The sequence below is a fragment of the Eleginops maclovinus genome, chromosome 18 (genome assembly GCF_036324505.1).
Source record: "Eleginops maclovinus isolate JMC-PN-2008 ecotype Puerto Natales chromosome 18, JC_Emac_rtc_rv5, whole genome shotgun sequence".
NCBI classification, from domain to species: Eukaryota; Metazoa; Chordata; class Actinopteri; order Perciformes; family Eleginopidae; genus Eleginops; species Eleginops maclovinus.
The window spans coordinates 6,271,822-6,294,394 of record NC_086366.1 but is presented as its reverse complement, the minus strand read 5'-3'; the positions used below and the strand labels follow the sequence as shown (position 1 = coordinate 6,294,394).

At 40.5% G+C, this 22,573-nt stretch overlaps 1 protein-coding gene across 1 annotated transcript in view; it reads left to right on the top strand.

Annotated features, from left to right (window-relative positions):
* Window positions 1–613: 613 nt before the first annotated feature.
* Window positions 614–22,573, top strand: part of pcp4b (Purkinje cell protein 4b) — a 35,823-nt gene continuing 13,863 nt past the window's right edge. The window contains exon 1 of the mRNA XM_063907335.1: window positions 614–815. Coding sequence (XP_063763405.1) covers window positions 807–815 — 9 coding nt within the window. The 5' untranslated portion in view covers window positions 614–806. The remainder of the gene's footprint in view (window positions 816–22,573) is intronic.

The window sequence follows — 22,573 nt, the reverse complement described above, 5'->3', positions numbered from 1 at the left end:
AGTGATCACATGATTCCTTCAGGTATTATTGCAGATCTGCTGTAAACCAGCTTGCTAACGTAGCTACCCTAATCATTTCAAATATAGGCCTACTGACGAAACACGTACAATTAGGAAATAGACGAATCCCAAGCGTCAATGTACAAGTTCAATAAAGTCAAAATGCACCACTTGGCCTCTCTGATGCCATATATTTTACCATTGGAATATCTTTTAACTCATTAAACCAGGCTGAAACACTAGATATAATTAATCCTCCAATAAAATGTGTGAGCAGTGCCCGGCAGACATCATCAGAACACATTTCACAAGCAAATTAACCATAAAATTTAATATTGAGACATTATATTAACATTAAAGATGCACCACTGGCAAATTGTAAAAAAAAAAAAAAGGCAGATAAAAAGAAAAATGTCACTCTAGAGCTATGAAGCCCAGCCACACACTAGAGCACACACTTTGGGGAGTCACAATTTAGAGAAATAATAATAATGTACTGTATTTCGTTGTGCATGAAATGCCTCCCAACGCTCACATTGTCAGCTGCAGAGAAGAGAAGTTCCTGATGAAAAGGGCTTACACAGCATATGAATATTGGAGGGAGTTGGGATGGGAGGTGACTTGGGAGACACATTTGCCCACGGCGCTCCGATTGGTTTATTGGTGACGTGATGACACGGAGGAGTTGGGCTTAACACTTTATAAAGCTGCTCTGTCCGCGGTGAGCCACTCTTTTAAAAAACCACTGTTGCAGAAACTTCTCCTTCTTACTGGAAGCAGCCGAGAAACCCTCAACACCGTGCATCATGAGCGAGGTAGGACTGTTTTACGTTTTAGAACAAAGAAACCCATTTTACGCACGATGCGAGCTCTAAAACAAACGTGGCTAAGGAGAGCTTTATCAGCCATGCTGCTGTCCACGGACTCCTGCTGTAATTCTGATCCGATATTTATTGTTGCAGCGCGGGTATGATTCATGTCAGAGTGTCAGATGCTGCACAGCTGCTCTGTCAAAGTGTAGGTTGCGTCCCCCTGGAGCGACACTGTAGTGGATTTACGACACTAAGCGATATTTATCTTTCACTACATCGCTTTAGACCTTCTTTACGTGCAGGCATGATTTGATAACTCTCGGTTTGACTAGGAAATGTGACAAAAATTGGATGTTGAGGCTCTTTTTGTGACAGAAGTAAACAGATTTTACTTTATTCCTTTGGAAAACAGTCTCATATATCGTTTGTGGCTGATTGTGGTTACGCACACCATGCACTCTATAGGGGTTATCTCTCAGTATAAATAACCCAGCAGTCCCGGGGATTTAGGGATCTGACACACCACGGGGGGTTATGGAAAAGTGCTGTTAGGTTTTTTCACAGCTTGCTCCCCTCTGACCATAGATTTTGCAGCTCCATGCATTCAAAAGTGAGGATGAAGGTATTATTAGCTCTTCTAATGGATAGAAAGCCAAAAACCCTTGTGTAGCCTTTTAAAAATGAGTAGTTTTGTGTAATTGGGCAGTCATTTGGTAGAAATGTCATGATGCTGTTGCAACATTAACCACAAAGCAAATAATGTCTTTGAAGCTTTCATAATTTCTCAAAAGATGTGTCATAAGACTTCTCGGAAAGTGCTCTTAGGTTTTTCCACAGCTCGTTCCACATAGATGTTGCAGCCCCATGCATTCAAAAGTGAGGAGGGCGGTATTAATAGCTGTTTCTAATGAAGATCTATTCTGCAGAAACTCTTAAATCCAAAACCCTGGAATATTCTCTTAAAAAAAGGAATTCATTTTGTGTAGTTGGCATTCATTTGGGAAATATTGTGCACAAATGTCGTGTTGTTGCAGCATTGTCAGGATTACCCCTAAAGCTGATGATGTCTGATGAAGCTTTGATGAATTCTCAAAAGACTGACATTTTTAAATATTGTCAGTTGAGTAACACAAGACATCTCCGCTGCAGCTTGCGACGGAAAAGTGCTTTTCGAGTTTTCCACAGCTCGCTCCCCTATGCCCATAGATGTAGCAGCTTCATGCATTCGAAAGTGAGGAGGAAGGTATTAATAGATCTTTCTGGATAGAAAATGTGTAGACATTATCCTGCAGAAACTCTTAAACCCTATACCCTGGAGAATTCTTCTATACAAATGTCAATTTTTGCGTAGTTGGGCACTCGTATGGTAAATATAAAGCATGTAAAATGTCAGTGAAAGGTACATTTGACAACATGTCATTGCAACATTACCCAAAAAGCTGAAAGGCTTTGATGATCTCTCAAAAGACTGACCCATTTTTAGCATTTTGGTTATCAGTTGAGTCATAGGACTTCTCCGCCGCAGCTTGCGATGGAAAAGTGCTCTTAGGTTTTTGCACAGCTGGCCTCGCTCCCCTCTGACCATAGGTGCTGCATGCATTGCAAAGTGAAGAGGAAGGTATTAATAGCTCTTTCTGAATGAAAAATAGATAGATTTCATTCCGCAGAAACGCTCAAGTCCAACACCCTGGAGTGTTCTTCTAAGAAAAGGACATTTTTTTGTGTGTAATTGGGCACTTATTTTGGAAATAGCACATTATATAATCTCATGATGTTGTTCCAGCATTGACAGGATTACCCAATATCCTGATAATGTCTCGTGAAGCTTTGATCATTTCTCAGAAGATTGACGTTTGAGTGACACTGTTATAACATTTCTCCGCTGCTAAGTGACAACCTGCCGTCAGGGTTTGACCCATCAGCAGATTGTGGGATATCAAAAATGATCATCTCTCAGTTACATCAAGCCAGTAGGTGTGTTTTGTGATTTACAATTCACTTCAAATCCAATCTCAACAAAATGTGAAGATACCGAAATCTAAAGCTAAATGTAGTTTATGTTTTATATAAAAAGACAAAATGACTTCCTTGAATTCCTTGAAAACTCTGCTTCAAGCACCAAACCAGCCGTTCATGGTGCTGGTAGGAGAGTAGGATGCAGTTTAAACGCAGCTGTGGGAGTATTGCTGTTTGTGCACATACTGTATATGTGGGTACATATTTGCTTTAAATGTTTGAGTATCACTGTGCATGTGTTGAAGCAGGGAGAAAATAGGCGTTAATGTATGCACATAGGATAAGTTGTGCACACATTTCTGATAGTCACTGCAGTCACAGAGGTATTAAAAAGTCCAAACGCCTTTACTTTATTATATTAAAATCCTGCAGTAGGCAGCCCCCACATAACCTTAAAATTGATCGGTGGCAGACATCCCCGTACTTTCTCCAGGAGCTGTTTGAACAAGTCATTCGGCGGCCGCCTCAATAAAACATGCACACACAACAGGAGCTATAACAGCTTGTGAATAATTGAATCCCTCGCCTGCGGCGGGATCACCTGAGCCTTTTGTTTGGAACTAATGTGCAAAGTAAAGAGAGGCTGCCGTCTCCTGTTGATTAAAAGAGATGTAATTTAAAGGCCCGGAGCAAATGTGGGAGGAGGAGGAGGAGGAGGAGGAGGCATCAGAGAGAGGAGGAGAAGGAGGAGGAGGAGAAGGAGGAGGCAGCAGAGAGAGGAGAAGGTGGGGGGATTACTTTTCTGCTTAGTTTATGTTTTGTCAAGTGCTGTGAAGAATTGTGTTCAATCAGTCGTTCTGGCGCCAAACTTTGTGCAGAGTGTAGAGAGCAGCATGTTCTGGATGGATGAGTCTTGAGTGGTCAGCACTGCATCACCCCCCACCTCTCCCCCCTTGCACTCTCCACCTCCCTTTTTCTCCCCTCTTATCTACACAACCCGGCTCAGAACAAGTACACCCAGAGGTAATATTGTTAAACAGATTTACCTCTACTAACTGTTAGATTTCTGCCTTTTGCTTCATCTCTCTGTCTCTTGGCTAATGAACCAAAGAGGCATTTTCTGCTTTTTGGGGTGTTGCTTTTACTGTGGTGTGTTTATATAGGATTGTGTGCATGTAAATGGTTTGCAAAGGCTAAAATCCCTGTGTTCCTTCCAGAGGACGTTTCTCTCCCACACACTGCCTAAATACTCCTCAATTGTACTCCTCTGTTTACTTCAGGATCATAGGAACATCCCTATGGCACAAACGTTTATTAACACCACTTTATGATCTTTGTAGCAAAAAGCTAACGTTGGGCTATAAAGGAACCACAGCACGGTCACATGACTTCACATCCCCACTGCTAAACTAAAGGTGGCTAATGTTCGGTGTGATGGCGCTTCGACTCATTAAGACACTTGTTAAAGACGTCAGTTTTTAAATTCACCACTGGGGTATTTACTGACGTGTTTTATGTCGAAAAACAAACTATAAAATCTCTTCAGCTTATTCAGACCTTATTCTAGGATAACAACCAAAAACACATTCAGAAGACCATTGACCTCCAGACAAAGGAACAGGAAGTCGTTACATGTTAACTCATTTGCAGGTCTCCTGAAACCAAGTTACCTTTATTTTTTTTGCCATTTTACACCACAGATGATAATGCTGTAGCATCATAAAGCATTTAAAATAAAAATGACCCTCTAATTATTGAGAATAACCAAACATTGGAATAAAACAAAACACTAAAATATCATAGAAAATCATTTTTGCTGAATCTGGCCAAATTGTGTAATGATAGTTAACCCTGCTGTTTATTCTTTGTGCTAAAGTGTTGGTGACTTTCTAAATTAAGTGGTGTTGCAACACAGCATAATACATATTTGGTGTTTGCACTCAGAGTTAATTTAAAACTCGATTTAAGTCAACATTTTATGGAACATTTTTCAAGGATGCTTGAACTCATTTCGACTCGCAGGTGTTTTCAGACCGCAAAATTGCACTTGGGTTGTTATTTTCCTGCAGTCACTGAAGCATGACTAATCCGTCTTTCAAATCTCAAACCCTCATACGACTGCAGCCAATATGAAGTTTGTGCAGCTTAGTGTAGGAATTATGTTTTTCGGTCACTGGAACATCAGCCAAAGCAGTATGAAAAGGTAACGATAAGACAAACTATTAAGTAATATGTTCGTTAAAAACCTTCTTTTCCATGAAGAAGAGACCGCTCTGATGTCATTAAACCCTAACTGTTAATATATTAAGGGCCCCAATTTTTCTTTTCAGGGTTTTCCTTTTCCTTCAGTGTGTTATGTAGGTTTTTCGTGCATGTACATGGTCTGCAAAGCTAAAATCCCAGCCTGAAACGCTTCCTTTGGACTCCTTTGTTTGCTTCTGTAACAGTGACATCTATGGAACACTTGCTCCTCTGTTGGCTCGCGCTCCAACACATGTTAGGTTAAGGGGCGGGACATCTCTGAGTCAGAGCAAGCTGGCCTACGGGATTTTAGCCTTTGCAGACCATTTACATGAACGAAAACCTATTTAACACACTACAGGGAAGAGAAAACCACAACAGGGCCCCTTTAAGACTAAAATCCTAGACTTTATGTCAACTTTGAAGATGGTTTCAGATATTTTTAGGTGTTATTGATGTGCCCTGTGCTAATTAACATCAAAGGACGGTTGTTACATAATGCCATAACTTAATGTACCAACACAGATGTGCTGGGTGTATTTATAAGAGAGCATAGGGTGAAAATGTGTGTTTGAGAGCTGATAGGATTTTTGTTCCCCACCATTAATTTTTATGACCTGCATCATTTTTAAACTAGTTTGCCCTGCTGGGAATTGCCAGAAATGCTTGATTAAAAGCATAAAGTTAACCTTGATTTGCTGCCAGATACTTACTTACTTTTTAACGATAATTAAAAATAAAGCAAAGCCTGAGGCTGTGTTAGCAATCAAACACGGTGTTCAAGCTCCTCCGAATTAGCCCTGCCCTTACTTTGAATTCCAACGGCGCCATGGACAGGAAATTTGACAGAAAAAAGCTGTTAATCCATTTTAAGCAGAGATTGAAATTTCTCCAAGTGCTTACACTGGAATAACCCCGAGCGGGGATGCAGCGATGAGGTCATCACATTTATAGTCAGCACAAATCAGGCAACTCTAGAGTAAACTTCTAGAGACATTTACTTATTTGGCAAAGAAAGCCTTTTGTTCTGCACAGTGCTTTGTGGTCAATGGAGAGGCTTGAATATCCCGAACATATCTGTAGCTTTATCATTCTGGACCAAATTACTTTCTCGTAACACAAGACTTTGAACAAACACCATCAGATGTTTTGAGGCAATTACTCTCATTTTCTAGTCACCTCCTTTTAATGCTGCACTTCACAGTAATGGATTACATGCAACAGGATTACATAATCTGGATACCAAGAAGAGTAACTTTACCCTTCCTCTTTTCACACTCCGTCTGAAACCAGAGCCCAGTCTGCACTGATTGGTTAGCTGGCTGGCTCTGTTGTCATTAGTGAACAAAGGAGTTCAATGAAGGCGTTTCAGGCAGGGGGGAGACACAGGGATTTTAGCCTTTGGAGACCATTTACATGCACAAAAACCTATATAACACACTTCCAGGGAAGAGGATACCCTGCAAAGCATGAAAGGCCCTCTTTAGGAGGAGGAATTAGAGCAGGAAGGTACAAAATTGTAAAAGAAATGTGCAAAGGTTCACAGTAAAAAGATGTTAAGCGATATACTGTATTCCGAAAGATAATGTAACACATGCAGACCGTTGGGAGGATGTGGGAAGGGATGTCAGTGAGGATCAACTTTAGAGACTTTCTTCTACTCCATTTTTGGTGCTCTCAACACTTTTCAAATCAGAGTTGAAGCATTTATTCTCAAACCGGTTTAAAATAACTGACATCAGCAGGTTTCACCGCGACTACCACGAGGCGCTCAATGCTTAAAATTCATGCTGCGTCTAAGGGGGGAAATCAGCGTTTATGCTCGGTTCAAATATTAAGCAGCTTTGGAGCATGTAGTGCTGGATTAGGGGACTTGTGTGGATTGTGTAAATCTGCTGTGTCACAGCCTCGAATGTTGTCGGCCAGATTCTTGTTGGCCGTCCAACAGGCAGATGGACCTCACTTGGAGAGATTGTTTTTCATGGTAATGCTCGCGGCGTTAAATTGGCCTGGCTTTGTAAATGGGCTTGCAGGAATAAATCCTAAACCCTGGTGTTTTTTGTCAGTGTGTCACAGTTGTTGTGATGGAGTGAAGCAGTAATTAAAGAAATGTGATGCCATTTACATATGGTGGCCAACAGGTTCAAATGGCTAGATTGGCCCAAAACATTTCCATTAGAAGAGACGCGCTGCAGCTTCAGAAACGATGCAAATATAAAAAAACATGCAAATGAAGAACATCTTCACCACCTTGACAAACATGCGCGGAGTTTACTCAAAGTGCTGCAGGAATAAAACGCTGCAAGAAGCTCAAAACGGAAACCAGGGGACACTAAAAAGCACACAGCTGGACCGGAGCGCTTGTTGCCGTTCAGGGATTATAAAGTTGACCAACTGTCACTGTATACTGTATATCCATTACCTAATCATTATTCTAAACCACGACATACAAACCTATAGAAACATTCCTAATTTTTACTTTTTGTTCAGTGCTAATAATAATGCTAATATTAGCATGCGAACACTAGGATGAACATTGTTCCTTCAAATGTTAGCATTCAACTAACCTTTCAACTGATAAAAAATGTTAAAGTCCAATTTAGAGAAAGAAATGTGAAGGTGATCAAGTAACGTTAGCCTCTTTTTTGCAACACCACACGATTTTCATTTATTTTTATTTTTCCCCACTTTATTTATGGTGATTTTAAACAGATATTACATTTTCACAGTTGTATAACGTATAGTTATGTATAACACTAAAAACAGACATCTCTCACGACACGCTACTAGACAGACATAAGGGAAACAATAATAAAATAAATAAATACACACTGATTAAAAAATAAAAACAAGGGCAAAACCAACAAAACAAAATGAAATGGCATCTCATATTCCAACATGAATAGGACAGATCAACAGCACATGGACAATGACAGCATATAACTACAGTTCCAGGCCAGGCAACATACTCACATATTGAGTAAATCGATCCCATGTTTTATGAAATTTATTGATAGAGCCATTCAGGGTACATCTAATCTTCTCCAGTTTTATATTTTGCATCATATCTCTGATCCATTGACTGTATGCTGGAGGCGTTGAATCCTTCCATTTAAAAAGAATGGCCCGCCTAGCCAACACAGAGGAGAAAGCAATGACCCGTTGCAGGTATGCTGGTGGATCTGAGTCAACACCACACCATTTTAAGCCAACTTTTAAAAACATCTTTCAGTGGTTAAAACAAATATATTGCTTCCAATGTTCCATCTAATACTGTCTAATCTTATCTTGTTGTTGATTCACATCAGGTTTCCCTCGTGAGTCCAATCAAGAAACACTCCATCAACCAATACAATCCTTATGAACAGCAAAGAAGATATGAATGGCAATTTACTGAGCCGCAGCCTCATAAATCACTGTGTGTGAGTGAAAACATTACACACTGGGTGGTTAAGTGACGGGAATGAAAACAATCTTCTTACCGCATGTTTGTTTCTCATTATCACGAAGCCATAAATTCACCACGAGGCTGACGGGCTCTTGTTTCTCTAGTTTCACGGATAGCGATGTAAAGCAAATCAATAAAATAAATTGACATCTTTATTAAGCTCATTGCTCCAGTGAAGTGCTTTGGAAGGTATTTACCGAGCTCTCTTCGTCCCGCGGCTGATGGATGAACTGCTGTCACATCACACTAAACAATCCTCTTTTAAGTTTCTGTTTTTCCAACAGTGCGAAATGATTGCCAAGAAAAATAATCAGATATAAGTAGAATAACCACTCCTTTTTAATTTGTAAATAATAATAAAACTTTATTGTTCAAATGCTAAAAACTTGTGGCAAAAATGCAGCATATTAACATGATGTATAAAATGTTATATTTCAAATAAAACAAGAGGTAAAAAAGACAAAAAATATATAAATAATGAATCAGTCAGTTAGATAAATAATGAATCAATTCAAATGAAACCCAAAAAATAATAAAAAAAGACAGATAAAAGGTGGATTTTCAGAGGGCTTTTAGACCATTTACATGCTCAAAAACCTAAATGAATAAAGGAATAATAGGGCCTCTTTAACGTTCTACATCAAAATTGTAACACAACAGATCGGGATGTGAAAGGACATTTTGAAAACGTGTTAATGTACGATAACGGCCAGCATTTCTTTGTAAAGAAATCAAACACATCGTCTCCTCATCGCTCTGTGCATGCATCACACTCGTATACAAAGAAAATCACACATTTCCGCAGTGTCAGCAGCGTTGCATGTGTGCGCGCCAGTGTATATGTGTCACTCATTCTCCTTAAGGGTGGGGAAGGGCAGAATTAGCAGAGCGACATTACTGCTGCACGCTGCAAATTTACCTCCCACAAAATCATTACAGCATCACACTCCATGGGTTTGAGGCTGAAAACACTGCAGGGGTCTTCAGGCTGATGTAAGAAGTAAGAAGGTTACAGAAACACGGTTATGACTGGGGTTTATATATCTGGACGAGGGGGAAAATCCATGCAGAAGAACAATAACCTGTTTACTATCACTTGCTTTTGAGCAATCAAACCTCAGTTATTAATGGAGTAAACTGGAAACCTTATGCGTCACATCACCAAGTTCTACCCAAAGTTGCTCCCTTATTCCAGTGTGCTTGTGTACCATGAATTGCCATGCAGTGAAAAGGCAAAGAAAGTGGAGGAATCAGCACAAGAGACATGTTTTACACTGACTGAAGACCACTTGACATCAGTAAGAACATGCACGTATAATAAAGTATGAAAGAGCCTGTTTAATACACATGTTTAGGGGTTTCTACTAGACTTGTTTACATGCTTTGATATTAATATTTTGTAGTAGAAACGTCATCAAGAATAAATATTCTAGTAGCCAAGTTCATCTTACGGTTGCAATTATACGGATTAATTATTTGCTTTCCACCACATTAATTTAAGGAAGTCAAAAAGTTGACTTTAGTTAGATTTTGGAGTCCTTAATCATGACCTCTTACCCTTTTGTCTTCAGTGTAAAAGAAGTACAACACATTAACGTTTCTATTTTCTGCATAAAGGAGGTTTGCTCATGTCTTTAACAGCTACTGCAGTTGACTTTGTTCTACAGCAGTGTTGAATCAGCACATTATTTTACTCCACAGAACATTTTGAACGTTCCTCCTGGCAGGCTTTGTTGCTTAATGTCCTGTGTCTTTATTCAGTCAGTAAAATATTACAAGCTGCGGAGAAGAAGCTGCAAGAGCAAGAAGCTTGTATTACCATTTAAAATATGCACACTTTTATCATTTCTTATACAAAAGTGCACCAAAGGAGGGACTCAAATACTTGAATCACAGAATTGATATCAGTAAGTGACTCCTTACAGAGAAGCTTGGGACATTTGCATTTGCTTTCTGCAACAGTGTGCAGCACCGGTTAGGGGATAAAACTGTGGTTTTATTAATGGTTTTCTCTGCTCTTCCCATTATGGACTAAATGGAGCTTAACTGCTGCGCTCGTTTCTAAAAGAGCTCATGTGGAAAAGAAAACCTGCTGCTCAAAGTTAACATTTTGTCTCTTTGGATGTTAGAGTAATGGACACACTCTGGCACTGAGGAGGATTTGAAGCAGCTGGCACTGAGCAGGAATATAGATTAAACGTGGACATGAACTGACAACAAACGTCTGTCGACCCCTCGTGACACCTCGTGATTTATACCCTAAAATATTGACTACCAAAATGTGTTTTGCATGGCTTAGTGGAATACACGTTTCTGATTGGTCAATTTGGACATTCCAGAGTTCTTCTGTCTCAGATCGCTTGACACTCGGATCAATGTGCGGTCATGATTCCGAAGAAAGAAGTCAATTTAACGTCAACTGTGGACAACAAACATTGGATTTCATCCACCAGAAAACAAAGTGGAATCTTTATTGAATATTTGTGGACAACACGAAACTTTGGATTCACACAGACAGGAAGTAAACACTAACGTGAACAGGAGAAGAAGACAGACAGGAAGTAAACACTAACGGGGACAGGAGAAGAAGACAGACAGGAAGTAAACACTAACGGGGACAGGAGAAGAAGACAGACAGGAAGTAAACACTAACGGGAACAGGAGAAGAAGACAGACAGGAAGTAAACACTAACGGGGACAGGACAAGAAGACAGACGGGAAGTAAACACTAACGGGAACAGGAGAATAAGACAGACAGGAAGTAAACACTAACGGGAACAGGAGAAGAAGACAGACAGGAAGTCAACACTAACGGGAACAGGAGAAGAAGACAGACAGGAAGTAAACACTAACGGGGACAGGAGAAGAAGACAGACAGGAAGTAAACACTAACGGGAACAGGAGAATAAGACAGACAGGAAGTAAACACTAACGGGGACAGGACAAGAAGACAGACAGGAAGTAAACACTAATGGGGACAGGAGAAGAAGACAGACAGGAAGTAAACACTAACGGGAACAGGAGAAGAAGACAGACTGGAAGTAAACACTAACGGGGACAGGAGAAGAAGACAGACAGGAAGTAAACACTAACGGGAACAGGAGAAGAAGACAGACAGGAAGTAAACACTAACGGGAACAGGAGAAGAAGACAGACATAAGCTTTGCATCTGGATTCTGCTCACACTTTGGTTTGTTTTTCATTTGATCGCATCGCTGCACATTATCCCTTGCATAAAAACCTCCACATGTTTTGAATATTAAGACTCTAACGTTGGAATACACACTGTTAATCACTTCATTGCTTACTCTTAATGAACTGTGGGTTTTTGGACGGATGATGATCTAATATTAAACCCTTCAGCAAATCTTTCTTTCTAATTCCTGCAGGACCCTTATGTCCTGCAGCCCTTTTCTATCATCGTCTTTCCCTAAAAGCATTTCTGTCACAAACTCCTCTCGTCTGAGCAGCACACGCCGGAAGCAAACACATGCCCTCTGCAGATGTCACTAGAAATTCACTGCAGCTTTTGAGGAATTGTTTCACAAGACAGTGCCTCAGAAAACACATTTGCACATGAGAGGAGGCGCTCAAAGGCAAATGGTGTTGAAGGGTTTGATCAGTTGGATCTCATAGTCCTTAATGGAAGAGATATATATAGAAGAAGTATTTACTGCTGCTGGATATCTTTACCGATCTAAGTCTATTTATATTTTCTATTGGCTTATATTCTAAATTTGTAAAGTAACTCAAGTTCCAGTTATATAGTTTTTGTAAAATAGGTCAAATAATATTGTCACCTAGTGGCAACGTCAGTAACGATGGACTATAAAAGACTACAATTCCCATGGTGCCTGCCTTTAAGAGACACCTATTAAGTCCTCCTCACTGTGTAAAACTAATACATCAAGAAGGTAATGTTTAGGAGTGTCTGTTTAACAGGGCTTTATTATGCTTTACAGGGTTTCCCTTTTCCTGTATAGTGTTATATAGATTTGTGTGCATGTAAATGGTCTGCAAAGGCTAAAATCCCGGTGTTTTTCTCCCACACACATTCCCCCCCTGCCTAAAACTCCTCCATCGGACTTCTTTGTTGACTTCTGGATCGTACTGACATCACTACGTAACATTCGCACTTCTATTGGCTAGTGCTCCAACACATTGTACGTAATAAAGTAAGGGGCGGGACATCTCTAAGCGGTTGACCAATCACACCAGAGCCGGCCAGCTAACCAATGAGAGCAGACTGGTCTCTGGATTCAGACAAAGGGTGAAAAGAGGAGCTGCAGCGCAGGCAGTATGAGAAAAATAAAGAGCTTTTAGAACATTAAAGCATGGAGACATGTCGCAGTAAAGGCACCAAAGAAATGTAATTCTAAGGGAAAAGGACAATATTGATTCCCACAATGTGGTGGAGTAGACGTAGCAGGAAATGGAAATACTCAGGTAAAGTGCAAGTAGCACAAAAGTTTACTTAAGTACACAACTTGATTAAATTGACTATATGCCCCACTTGTGCTTAAAGGAAGAGATGGAGGAAATGTGGAGTTACGGTCTGATGCTTCCTGCAGCTTCTAGTTAGTTTCCTTGTTTGATCCGATGCTTTTGACTCCTGAGCTGGAGTTTCAGGTTTTCTGCTCTCACTGAAAAGACAAGCCACTCATTTGTCTCTGCCCAATGCTTTAAGAACAGAATGAAGAGGAGGAAGAAGAGACCTTATGTTCTTTCTGCTTCAATTGTCTCTGTCCTACTTCTGCTTTTTTAAATTTTTAATGACCATTGAGTGTGGCAGGGAACTCTTGGACTCTGCAAGCTGCCAAGTCTTAAAATAACCCCAGAAACGAACAAGCAGTAATATTAAATCTGTTCCCCAATTCCTCTGCCTTCATTTCCCTTCCACCAGTCCACTTTGATTCAAATTGCTAAGCCTCAAACTGTGCGGCGTTTAGGAACCCACTGGGCATGGAGTATGAATTTCTCACATTACATCAAATACTTGGCTCTCTCCTCCCTGGGAAGTTGTTCAATGAGTTGCTTCTCCTCCACAGTCTCCAGTGGGACGGCACAAGCTTGGACGGATTCATCATTCTTCATAATTAGGGGCTTAATTTGAACACCTTGCTCTTTTGGGTTCATTTGCAAAGCTACTCTCCTGCTGCGTGGCCCACAAAAGCAGACTGGATCTGGGTCACCCTTTAACGTATCGCGAACACATCACGTGGACCCCACCCCCACCCAACCCCCACCCTTGCAGCTGTTGAGCGATTTGGCATAACAGAATTCAAGCTAACAAGCCCAGTCCCTCTGGTGTTAGCGCTCTGGTCCAAAAGTGGTAAGAGTTGCTGAGCCAGATGAGGCAGCCGAAGCCAAAACATCAATCATCGCATTATGCCAGCCGTGCTTATGAATCAGCCACTACAGATTAACAAACTAAGAAGCTTTCGGGATCCACAATATTGATTTTCCAGTTCACGTCATCAGGCCTTGGGAGTAACAGATGACATGTAAAAGTATTACGTAATAGGGATACATAAAAATACGTAATCAGATTACTTCAGAAAAATACAGCTGAGAAAAATGGGTTATTACGTACCACCGGCTGGAACTACAACGACTGTACCATCAACCAGACTTTAAACACCGCCATACTGTGTTCCTGTTCCTGTTTACTTCCTGTCTGTCTCCTTCTGCTGTTCCCTTTAGTGTTTACTTCCTGTCTGTCTTCTGTTGATTTCTCTGACCTCCAGCTCTCTGTCCTTTAACCTTCTCTTGTTCTCTTCTTCTTTTTTCATTCTGGGGAGGGTTTAGCCTTCATGAATCCAAAATGTCCGGCTCTCTGTAAACATAGAAATGTATATTTCAAAAGAATTCCACGGTGTTCTCTGATGAAGGAAACTAATGTTTGATGCCCACAGCTGACATTAAATTGACCAGACTTCTTTCTGCAACAAATTCCCAGTAAGAGAGGAAATACGTTTATTTCCCAAAATGTTCAACTTATCCGTCTAATCAACGGCAATCTGATCGCATTTCTGTTTTCTGTACACTGTAGAACAAACAAACAGAGATTGCTGGGAAAACAAGGGTTGCTATTTCAAGTCATTGGCGTATTTTGCAAAACCAATCGAAAAACAGATGCTTGTTCTCACCGATGATTAAATGTTCTTTAACCCACTGCACAGCTTCTGTAAATCAGCCGGCAGATTGGACCCGCAGCCCGCCTGATCACTGGGAACTTCCTCATCTATTTACCGGCCTTCTGCTTAGTTTGTTGCTCGGTTCATCATCGCAACATGCTCTGTGGCAGCGCACCGCACAATCCCAAAGTGAGGAAACCAATCCCCAGAGATTGGTGACACCCACACTAATGAAAGCAACGCAGAAAAATTTAATCTCACCAATTTCAAGGCTCATTAAGTCGGGTAACAGACTGGAGTTTGAAGAAATAATTTAAAGAGGATCTGTGATTTATTTCTTCTCCCTCTTCTCCCTCCTTCCCTTCCTTTGCTTTGAATCAAAGTATTTTTTAACAAAGCAGCAGCTGTATTAGGATAAATAACAAATTATCTTTTATTCTAGACATCATTTGTAGTTTGTAGACTTTTCTGGGGCATGAAGGCATTAGTACTTTTTGGCTTGGCTTGGCCTGCATTATGAGAGCAGAGAGTTTTTACTGCAGCATCGCAAAAATCCCCTCGAAATAAAATGTTAGATTTAAAAAAAAAAAAAAAGAGGAGAAGTTTGTGAGTCAGTGTGAGCGGTTTGATCACAGCTTTTCTGGGGACGGCGCCTTGGTTGCATGACAGCTGGCCTGCTTTTCGCTTAGACTCATAATTTTACCAAAAGCCTTTAACCTCAGAGGAATACAAAGGAAGTAAAAAAACAACTCAGTGCGTGTCTCACATACCGACAGGCTTTGGTTGGAGGTGGATGCAGAAAGACAACAGTGGCTGCAACTGCAGAAATATAGTTAAAACAAGAAGTGTTTGCATTATCTCAAACGTCAGGTCCTGAAAGCTCAGCAGACTGTCACCTCAGGAGTCTGGCCTGCCACACAGGAAGTGTGCAGCTGAGTTTCTGTGGTTTCGCCGAGGAATACTGAGCCATGGTCCGAGTGTCGCCAATCTAACCGCTGACGTCCATCACAAGCACATCAGCTGTTTTTGCTTTCTCCTTGCTGACTTGTGCTTCCTGTCTCTAAGGCTCCTCTGCAGAGAAACACCCTGTCTGCATTTGACTTATAGATGGTACAAAATACCATTTAACTCATTTGAATGCAGAACCTTGTGTTAAAAAATGCATTACTCCTGTAAAATAAGAAGTAAGTGCAGAGAGAGGTGCAGTGATCACGTATTTTATTTGGACGACCCGGAAGTTAGCATCTCATAGGCTCCCTCGAAAAAAAACTCCAATGGGATCTCTCCATTGGATTTTGTACCTGTGTAAAACAAACGTTTATGATACTTAGACGTTTTGTTCAGCAGGATAATCTCCACAAACATGTATACACCAATTTATGAGTTTTGAAGTAACAAGCTAACATTAAGCTAAAAAGGAACGACAACACATTCAGAAACCATTGACTTAGAAACAAGGGAACACCAAGTGGTAAAATGCTGACGAATTTCCAGGTCTTAGAACTAATCAGTTCTTATCCTGCACCACTCTGTAGGCTGAACAGACAGTGGAAAATGCATAAGAGCGCTGTAGCATAACAAGCTTTATTAAATGATTTATTAAAAAGATGAAACAACATAGTGACATTAAATAGCTTCACTGCAGGGGTGCCTTTCTGGCTTGGGAGATAAATACATTTCAACCTTAATTGCTGCTTTTATTTGCCTTTCAAATGGTTTTCTTTATGTTCTAATTACTGTGGTCAAACAACTGTCTGTCTTTTCAGAGGAGATATGTCCTAGGGAGAGGCAGTAATTGTGTTTCATGATAATTACTGACCTCAGTGCGGCACTGCAACAGTACGATTCGCCCACTTCCTCTTCACTTTTACCCAGATGTGAACTGGCTGTCCAACAAAGGAAAGAAAATCCCAAAAAAATCTGCAGCAGGGAGTTATTGACCCAGCACTGATTTGGCAGGGTTTCAGTATGCCCTGTAGCCTTTTATGACTGTATGGTTTATGTAACTGCCAATGGAGCTCATACAGATGAGTGGTCTGCGCACAACACTTGTAGTAAAGAGCACACACGCACACACATGCACACACTCCCACTGCCTGCACGGTGAGGATGAGCAGGCTGATATCTGAAGAGCTGAAGAGGCAGGAGTAGAGTGAGGTTAGAGGATCAAAAGGGAAACTGTGTTTCACCGTGCAGAAATTCAGCAGAGCAGCTTCCTCGCAAATCGCATTCAAGCCGCTAGAACATGTTGTCTTCAGTGGTTTTAATTAGTATGTTTCTTGCTTGTATCTATTCGTAGTATTTGTCCTTGTTGATGTTGCAAATGGAGCGGCTGTGATGCAAGATACATTTCAGACTTGATCGGACAGTAAAGTATTATCGTAACTCTTTATAATGAATCGTATGGAATCGCATTGTGTCGTATCATATCGTAATAAATTGTATCGTATCAAATCTTATCCACACGGTGACTTTAAATGTGAAGTCCTCTCATAGAATTAATGTATCATTTAGAACAATATACACTGAACTTTAAGTCACACTTTGTTTTGCCAGCAGCAAGTTAGCTTAGCATGAGTAATGGGGAACATAAACTGACCAATCTAACTCGTCTGTCTAATCTGTGCACTAGTGAGGGTGATATCAAAACCAAATACCATACATTTGATAGAAAAATGTAATTTCCATGAATATATGCAAGTATACATGCATGCACACAAAAGGAATGTCTCTTGGTAATTTTGTGCATGTCAGTAAACAATATATATACAGGCTTGATATTTGAATGCACATTCATTCATTGAATTAGAAATCTTCTGAACACCTGGTATTTAATGAGCCTCTTTTTCGATAATCATAAACTAAAAACGATTTCCTGTGGCGTCTCATTCTGCGGGGCAGTATAACCGAGTTTGGATGTGAGTGATGGAAATAAAGACTCGCTCTCAGCAGAATGAGAGGAGGATGATTTTAAAGAATCTCCCCCAAAGGAAGAGCCCAATCTGTGATTCAACATATTTACATTCCTCTGTGTGTGTGTGTGTGTGTGTGTGTGTGTGTGTGTGTGTGTGTGTGTGTGTGTGTGTGTGTGTGTGTGTGTGTGTGTGTGTGTGTGTGTGTGTGTGTGTGTGTGTGTGTGTGTGTGTGTGTGTGTGTGTGTGTGTGTGTGTGTGTATCCTAATTGAAAGCCTGGAGGCACAATATGTGATGCAGCCACTCTGGAGTTTGCTGGCAGTAGGCAGTAGCTGTTTGTGTGTGTATTCATCTAAAGGCAAACACACACACACACACACACACACACACATCAAAACACTGCTTGTTGACCTTGTGTCCCTCTGAGTCGGCTAATGATTATTGAGACGCACAATATGAATCTCTGTGTTCTGCATCTCCCTCGTCAGCGTCACATAATTGCTGTTTTTTCCCCGCTTGATTGGGTCCTCATCTTTTGGTGTATGTGTGTGTGTGTGTGTGTGTTTCTGTGTGTCTGTGTGTCTGTGTGTCTGTGTGTCAGTGTTAATGTGGGTTTTATCTGCAGGGTGAGGATAGCCGCTTTCCCCCCTCGGTAATCTCACTCATGGAGCCGCTGTTATTGCAGTTTAGGAGCTGCTCGGCTCTAATGGGTCCTCCTCCCTCCGCTGCCCTCGGTGATGTTGTGTTTATAGTTTCTCATCACCTCTGCACTGAACCGAGCTCTCGCACTATAAACAAAATGACCCCAAGTCACTTCTTGTATTTAAGCCAAGTTCGGGCCTGTTAACCCCTGCGGAGACATACTTTATTTGGGAGTTGGAGAAGATTACATTTTTGCTGAACCGCTCTTCAAATTGGGAAAACATGGTGCTCACTTTTCCATTTTGATAAAAGGATAAATGTCTCCATCATTCCTGATTTAAAGTTTAGGTATTCTGCAAAGACATTAAGTAGAATAATTCAGTTTTAACAGGCATATATTATATGACTAATAGGCCAACAAATGATTACTAAAACTAACAAAATCCAATGTATGAATTCAGACTGACATTTGAATCGTTGCACAACCTCACAAGCTTGCATCTGTTCAACAAAAGAGGACATATTAAGCTCATTTTAAAATTCATATTTGTATTTTGTGTCTCTATTGTGACATGTCTCCGTGCTTTAATGTTCAAAAAGCTCTTTATTTTTCTCATACTGCCTGTGCTGCAGCAACTGTTTTTACACTCGGTCTGAAAACAGAAGTATGACGTGGTATTTACTAAAAAATAAAATAAGAGAAAGGTTCAGGTATGAATTCATCAGAGATCAGAACATGGGGTCCATAAAAACTAGACCACTGTGTTTATTTTTTCATGCCCTTGAATCTTCTCATAGGCCCGTGAGAATGTTTGAATGATGCAAAAGCCTATACAGCCTTTCAGCTGGTTTCTGCGTGTAATTCAATATTCATATTCTTTTTTGCAACAGGACTGCAATGTCACTTCAACATTAAATCTGGAAAGGCAAACATGATATGAGCTTAAGGGGCAGATCTGTTTATGGAGAGAGTTGATGTAGAGCAGAGTGGAGCGACTGGTTTCCTCTCTCACAGCCGGGGATGTTTTTTTTTTGTAGAGCCACAGGATTGGAAGGTAACAGATAACATGTAATTTAATTAGGATACAAAAAGGTATTACCTTACACTTACATACAAAATATGTAATCAGATTACATTATTACAAATTGTGGATACTAGCAGGATTACAATGTTAGTAAAAACCTAAAAAGATCATAGAGTGTTTGTTGTACTGGATATATACTCATACTGCCTGAATCTGCTTTACGGTTTCCACTTTCTTTGGTTCATTTGTTCTGTTTTTAATTCAGAAGGTGAACCTATATGTTCATAGAATAGTGTGTGTGAGCTTAACTGTGTTTATTAAACTAAAACGGAGCATTTTCTGTCAGCTCAGATTTATTTCTGCTTCTTTAAACTGTAGTATGTGCTCATATTTCATTGTTGGTGTACAGGCTACTGCCTGAATATGCTTAACGAAAGACAACTTGTTATTGATATTCCTTTTCTTTTGTATGTTTTGCCTTGCATTTGATAATGAGGTCATTCAAAAGTAACGGAAAAAGGAAGTTGTGAAGGGATAGATTTCTAAAGTAACCCTCCCGACCCTGAGCTTGCACGATGTAAAGCAGGCAGCAGTTCATTTCATGGCCATTACACGAGTCTGATAGAGAGCCTGAGCTCTTCTCTTTGAACTGGGATTAGTTACAGGGAGGAACAAAACTGTGCTCTTATCTGGCTGCCTGATATTTGTTTGGAGCTGCAGGGGGCAGGAAGAGAGCTCAGCTGTGTGACTGTAATGTGAAACCACAAAGCAGGTTGATAAGTTTTTCCCTGACAGACGAATGAAGAAAGACAGCACAGGTATCATTCTGACATGCTCGACAGGTAAAGCGTTGTACGAGTTACATTTAACGCGGTTTTGTTTTTTTTCATCAAAAAAATCCTTAAATTAGACATTTCTGTCCAAAAGGCAGAGTTGTTTTGAGCTTGTAGGAACCCCCTCCCCTCTCCCTGGGCATCAAAGCGCTGTTTGAAATTCATTGAAAGCATTGGATTAATAATGCAGAAAGAGAGAGGCTCAGAAAAAGAGGACACATGGAGCACGATGCCTTCTCGACTCTTCCTCTATTAAACCACGGAAACCCTTCTGACACGACCGAGCGGGGAACCTTTGAACGGGCAGGGAAGAGGTTGTGCTGAGAGTATCCGGAGCTAAGTCTGCAGATACACGCTACCGTGATGAAAACCATTTTCCATGCTCAGTTTTTGTCACAGCGCCAATTCCCCAGTGCTTCACTTTTAAATCTGTTCAAGAAGGAATCATTTAGACTCAATCCATATGAAATGCTTGTTCAAAATACAAGCAAACTTCTTTTCAATATTTCACTACGAAGAAAAACAAGCACATGGACAGTTTAGGTTACCAAAGGTCATCTGCTCCTGTAGAGTGGTGCAGGAATGAGTCCTAAAAAAACCTAAAAAACGGAAATGACTCGGCATAGAAGCCTGAAATAAGATCTGTGGTTAACACAAGCTGAAGAGTTTAATAGTTTTGTTCTACGACATAAAATAAAAACTGCGTCTCAAGTGTCTAAATGAGAATAAACGTCATCACGCCCAACATTAGCCACCTTTAGCTTAGCGGTGGAGTGGTGAAGTCATGTGACCGTGCTGTAGTTCCTTTAGCCTAACTGTGGTGGAAATGTTGCTATATATCATAAAGCAATACAAAAAATCCAAATATAATTAATCAAACTCAATGCAGGAACAGAGCAACTTCATCTTCAGAGGATAAAGAGGTCCAACCATATAGAAGACAGAAAGCAGCCTACTAATCCTACCCATAAATTATCTCAGACATTATCTAAACATTCCCAACAGTAAACCATAAACCCTCCAGTCCTTATCCATTAGCAAATCCAACTTTTACCCTTTGGGAATGTCCATTCTAAACATAGAGCTCTGGAAAAAAGTAAGAGGCCACTCCAAATTGTTCTTAAATCTCAATCTCTACATGTATGGCAGCCAAAGTCCAGTGTCTGTTGAGGACCAACATAGAGAAATGCAGTCAGTAGTTTATAGAATGAGATTATAGATAGTGTGTAATATAGTAAAACCAGAGAAACTGATCATTTTGCAGTGGTGTCTTCATTTTCTCCAGAGCTGTATCCATGATTATAAATGACTTTATGATAATTTGACTCAACATTAATGTTAGCTTTCTCCCTTAAAAATCATAAAGTGGTGGAGATTATCCTGCTGAACAAAATGTGTAATTACCATGAACGTTTATTTGCTGCAGATATTATTTTCCACAATAGTACAATTGTTTATTACAAGGGCTCCTTCGCTTTCTTCAGGGTCGTCCTACAAATATACGTCATCACTGTGCCATTCTATTCTCTCCGTAGAACAGACAATCCTGCCGCTTCTCAACCAACATCTTCTATATCCTTTTTCTTCTCAAGTAGATCGTTTGCACGTTTCTTTTCCCACATTTTCTCACATTCTGAGGCTTTTTAGGAGTGAATTGTCTTGAAATGTATTGCCCTCTCTCACCAATTACTTGTTTAATGTGCAAACCACAAAAGCGTTTCGATTCCCTGACAGCAAGGCACAGGAATCCGACCCTATATTACCCAGAAGTCAAGTAAATGACTATTCAGAGGTAAATATGTATTAAGTTAGTTGCAAACCAGTGTTCAGCTAATACCTGATAGCATCAAATGATCCTGCTGCTCCTCCATATCAGCCCATTGCTAATTAATTCTGCGTTCGCTCTCCCAGTTATAATTGATGTCCCCAGGCCGGTGTTTTGGACTGCCTCGGTGGCCCATTAATCTTCAGAGCCACAACCACAGAGCAGGTGGGATTCAGCGGAGAGGAGGAGCGCAAAAACTCTAAAGTCCTCCACTCTGTCACTGCCACAAACTCAGCACAGACTTCCAGCATGTGAAGACAATTAAAATTAGACGCTATGTGGGAAAAAAACTCCCAGAAAGCGAGTTAAAAATGACATTGTTAATTACATTTTTTGTCATGTTTGTGATTTCTGTCTAAGGTAGAGGAGTTTGAAGTCTTGAGAGTCCCCGCACAATCAATGTTTGTCACATCAAACTTGGCCGTATTTGTGCACACTCACATGAAATGATTAGAGAAATTACAGTGTCACTCTCCTTATCATCACCCTGCACAGTTTATTGGCAGCTGCGAGACAAGGTGTCAGCTCGTGTTTTCGTATGCACACGCTGGGTGGGTGGGAGGTGATGATTTTGTATTATGGACTGAAGAAGGAAGAGGGGATGAAGATTGGAGAGCAGGATCAATACGTCCCTCTGCAGTTAACACGTACTTATACAAACATTGGCATTGGGAAGATAAATGACCAGAATCAACTGCATGCTCTGGAGGAAACTAGAAGAAAGTAAGAAGCAGTGTTAAT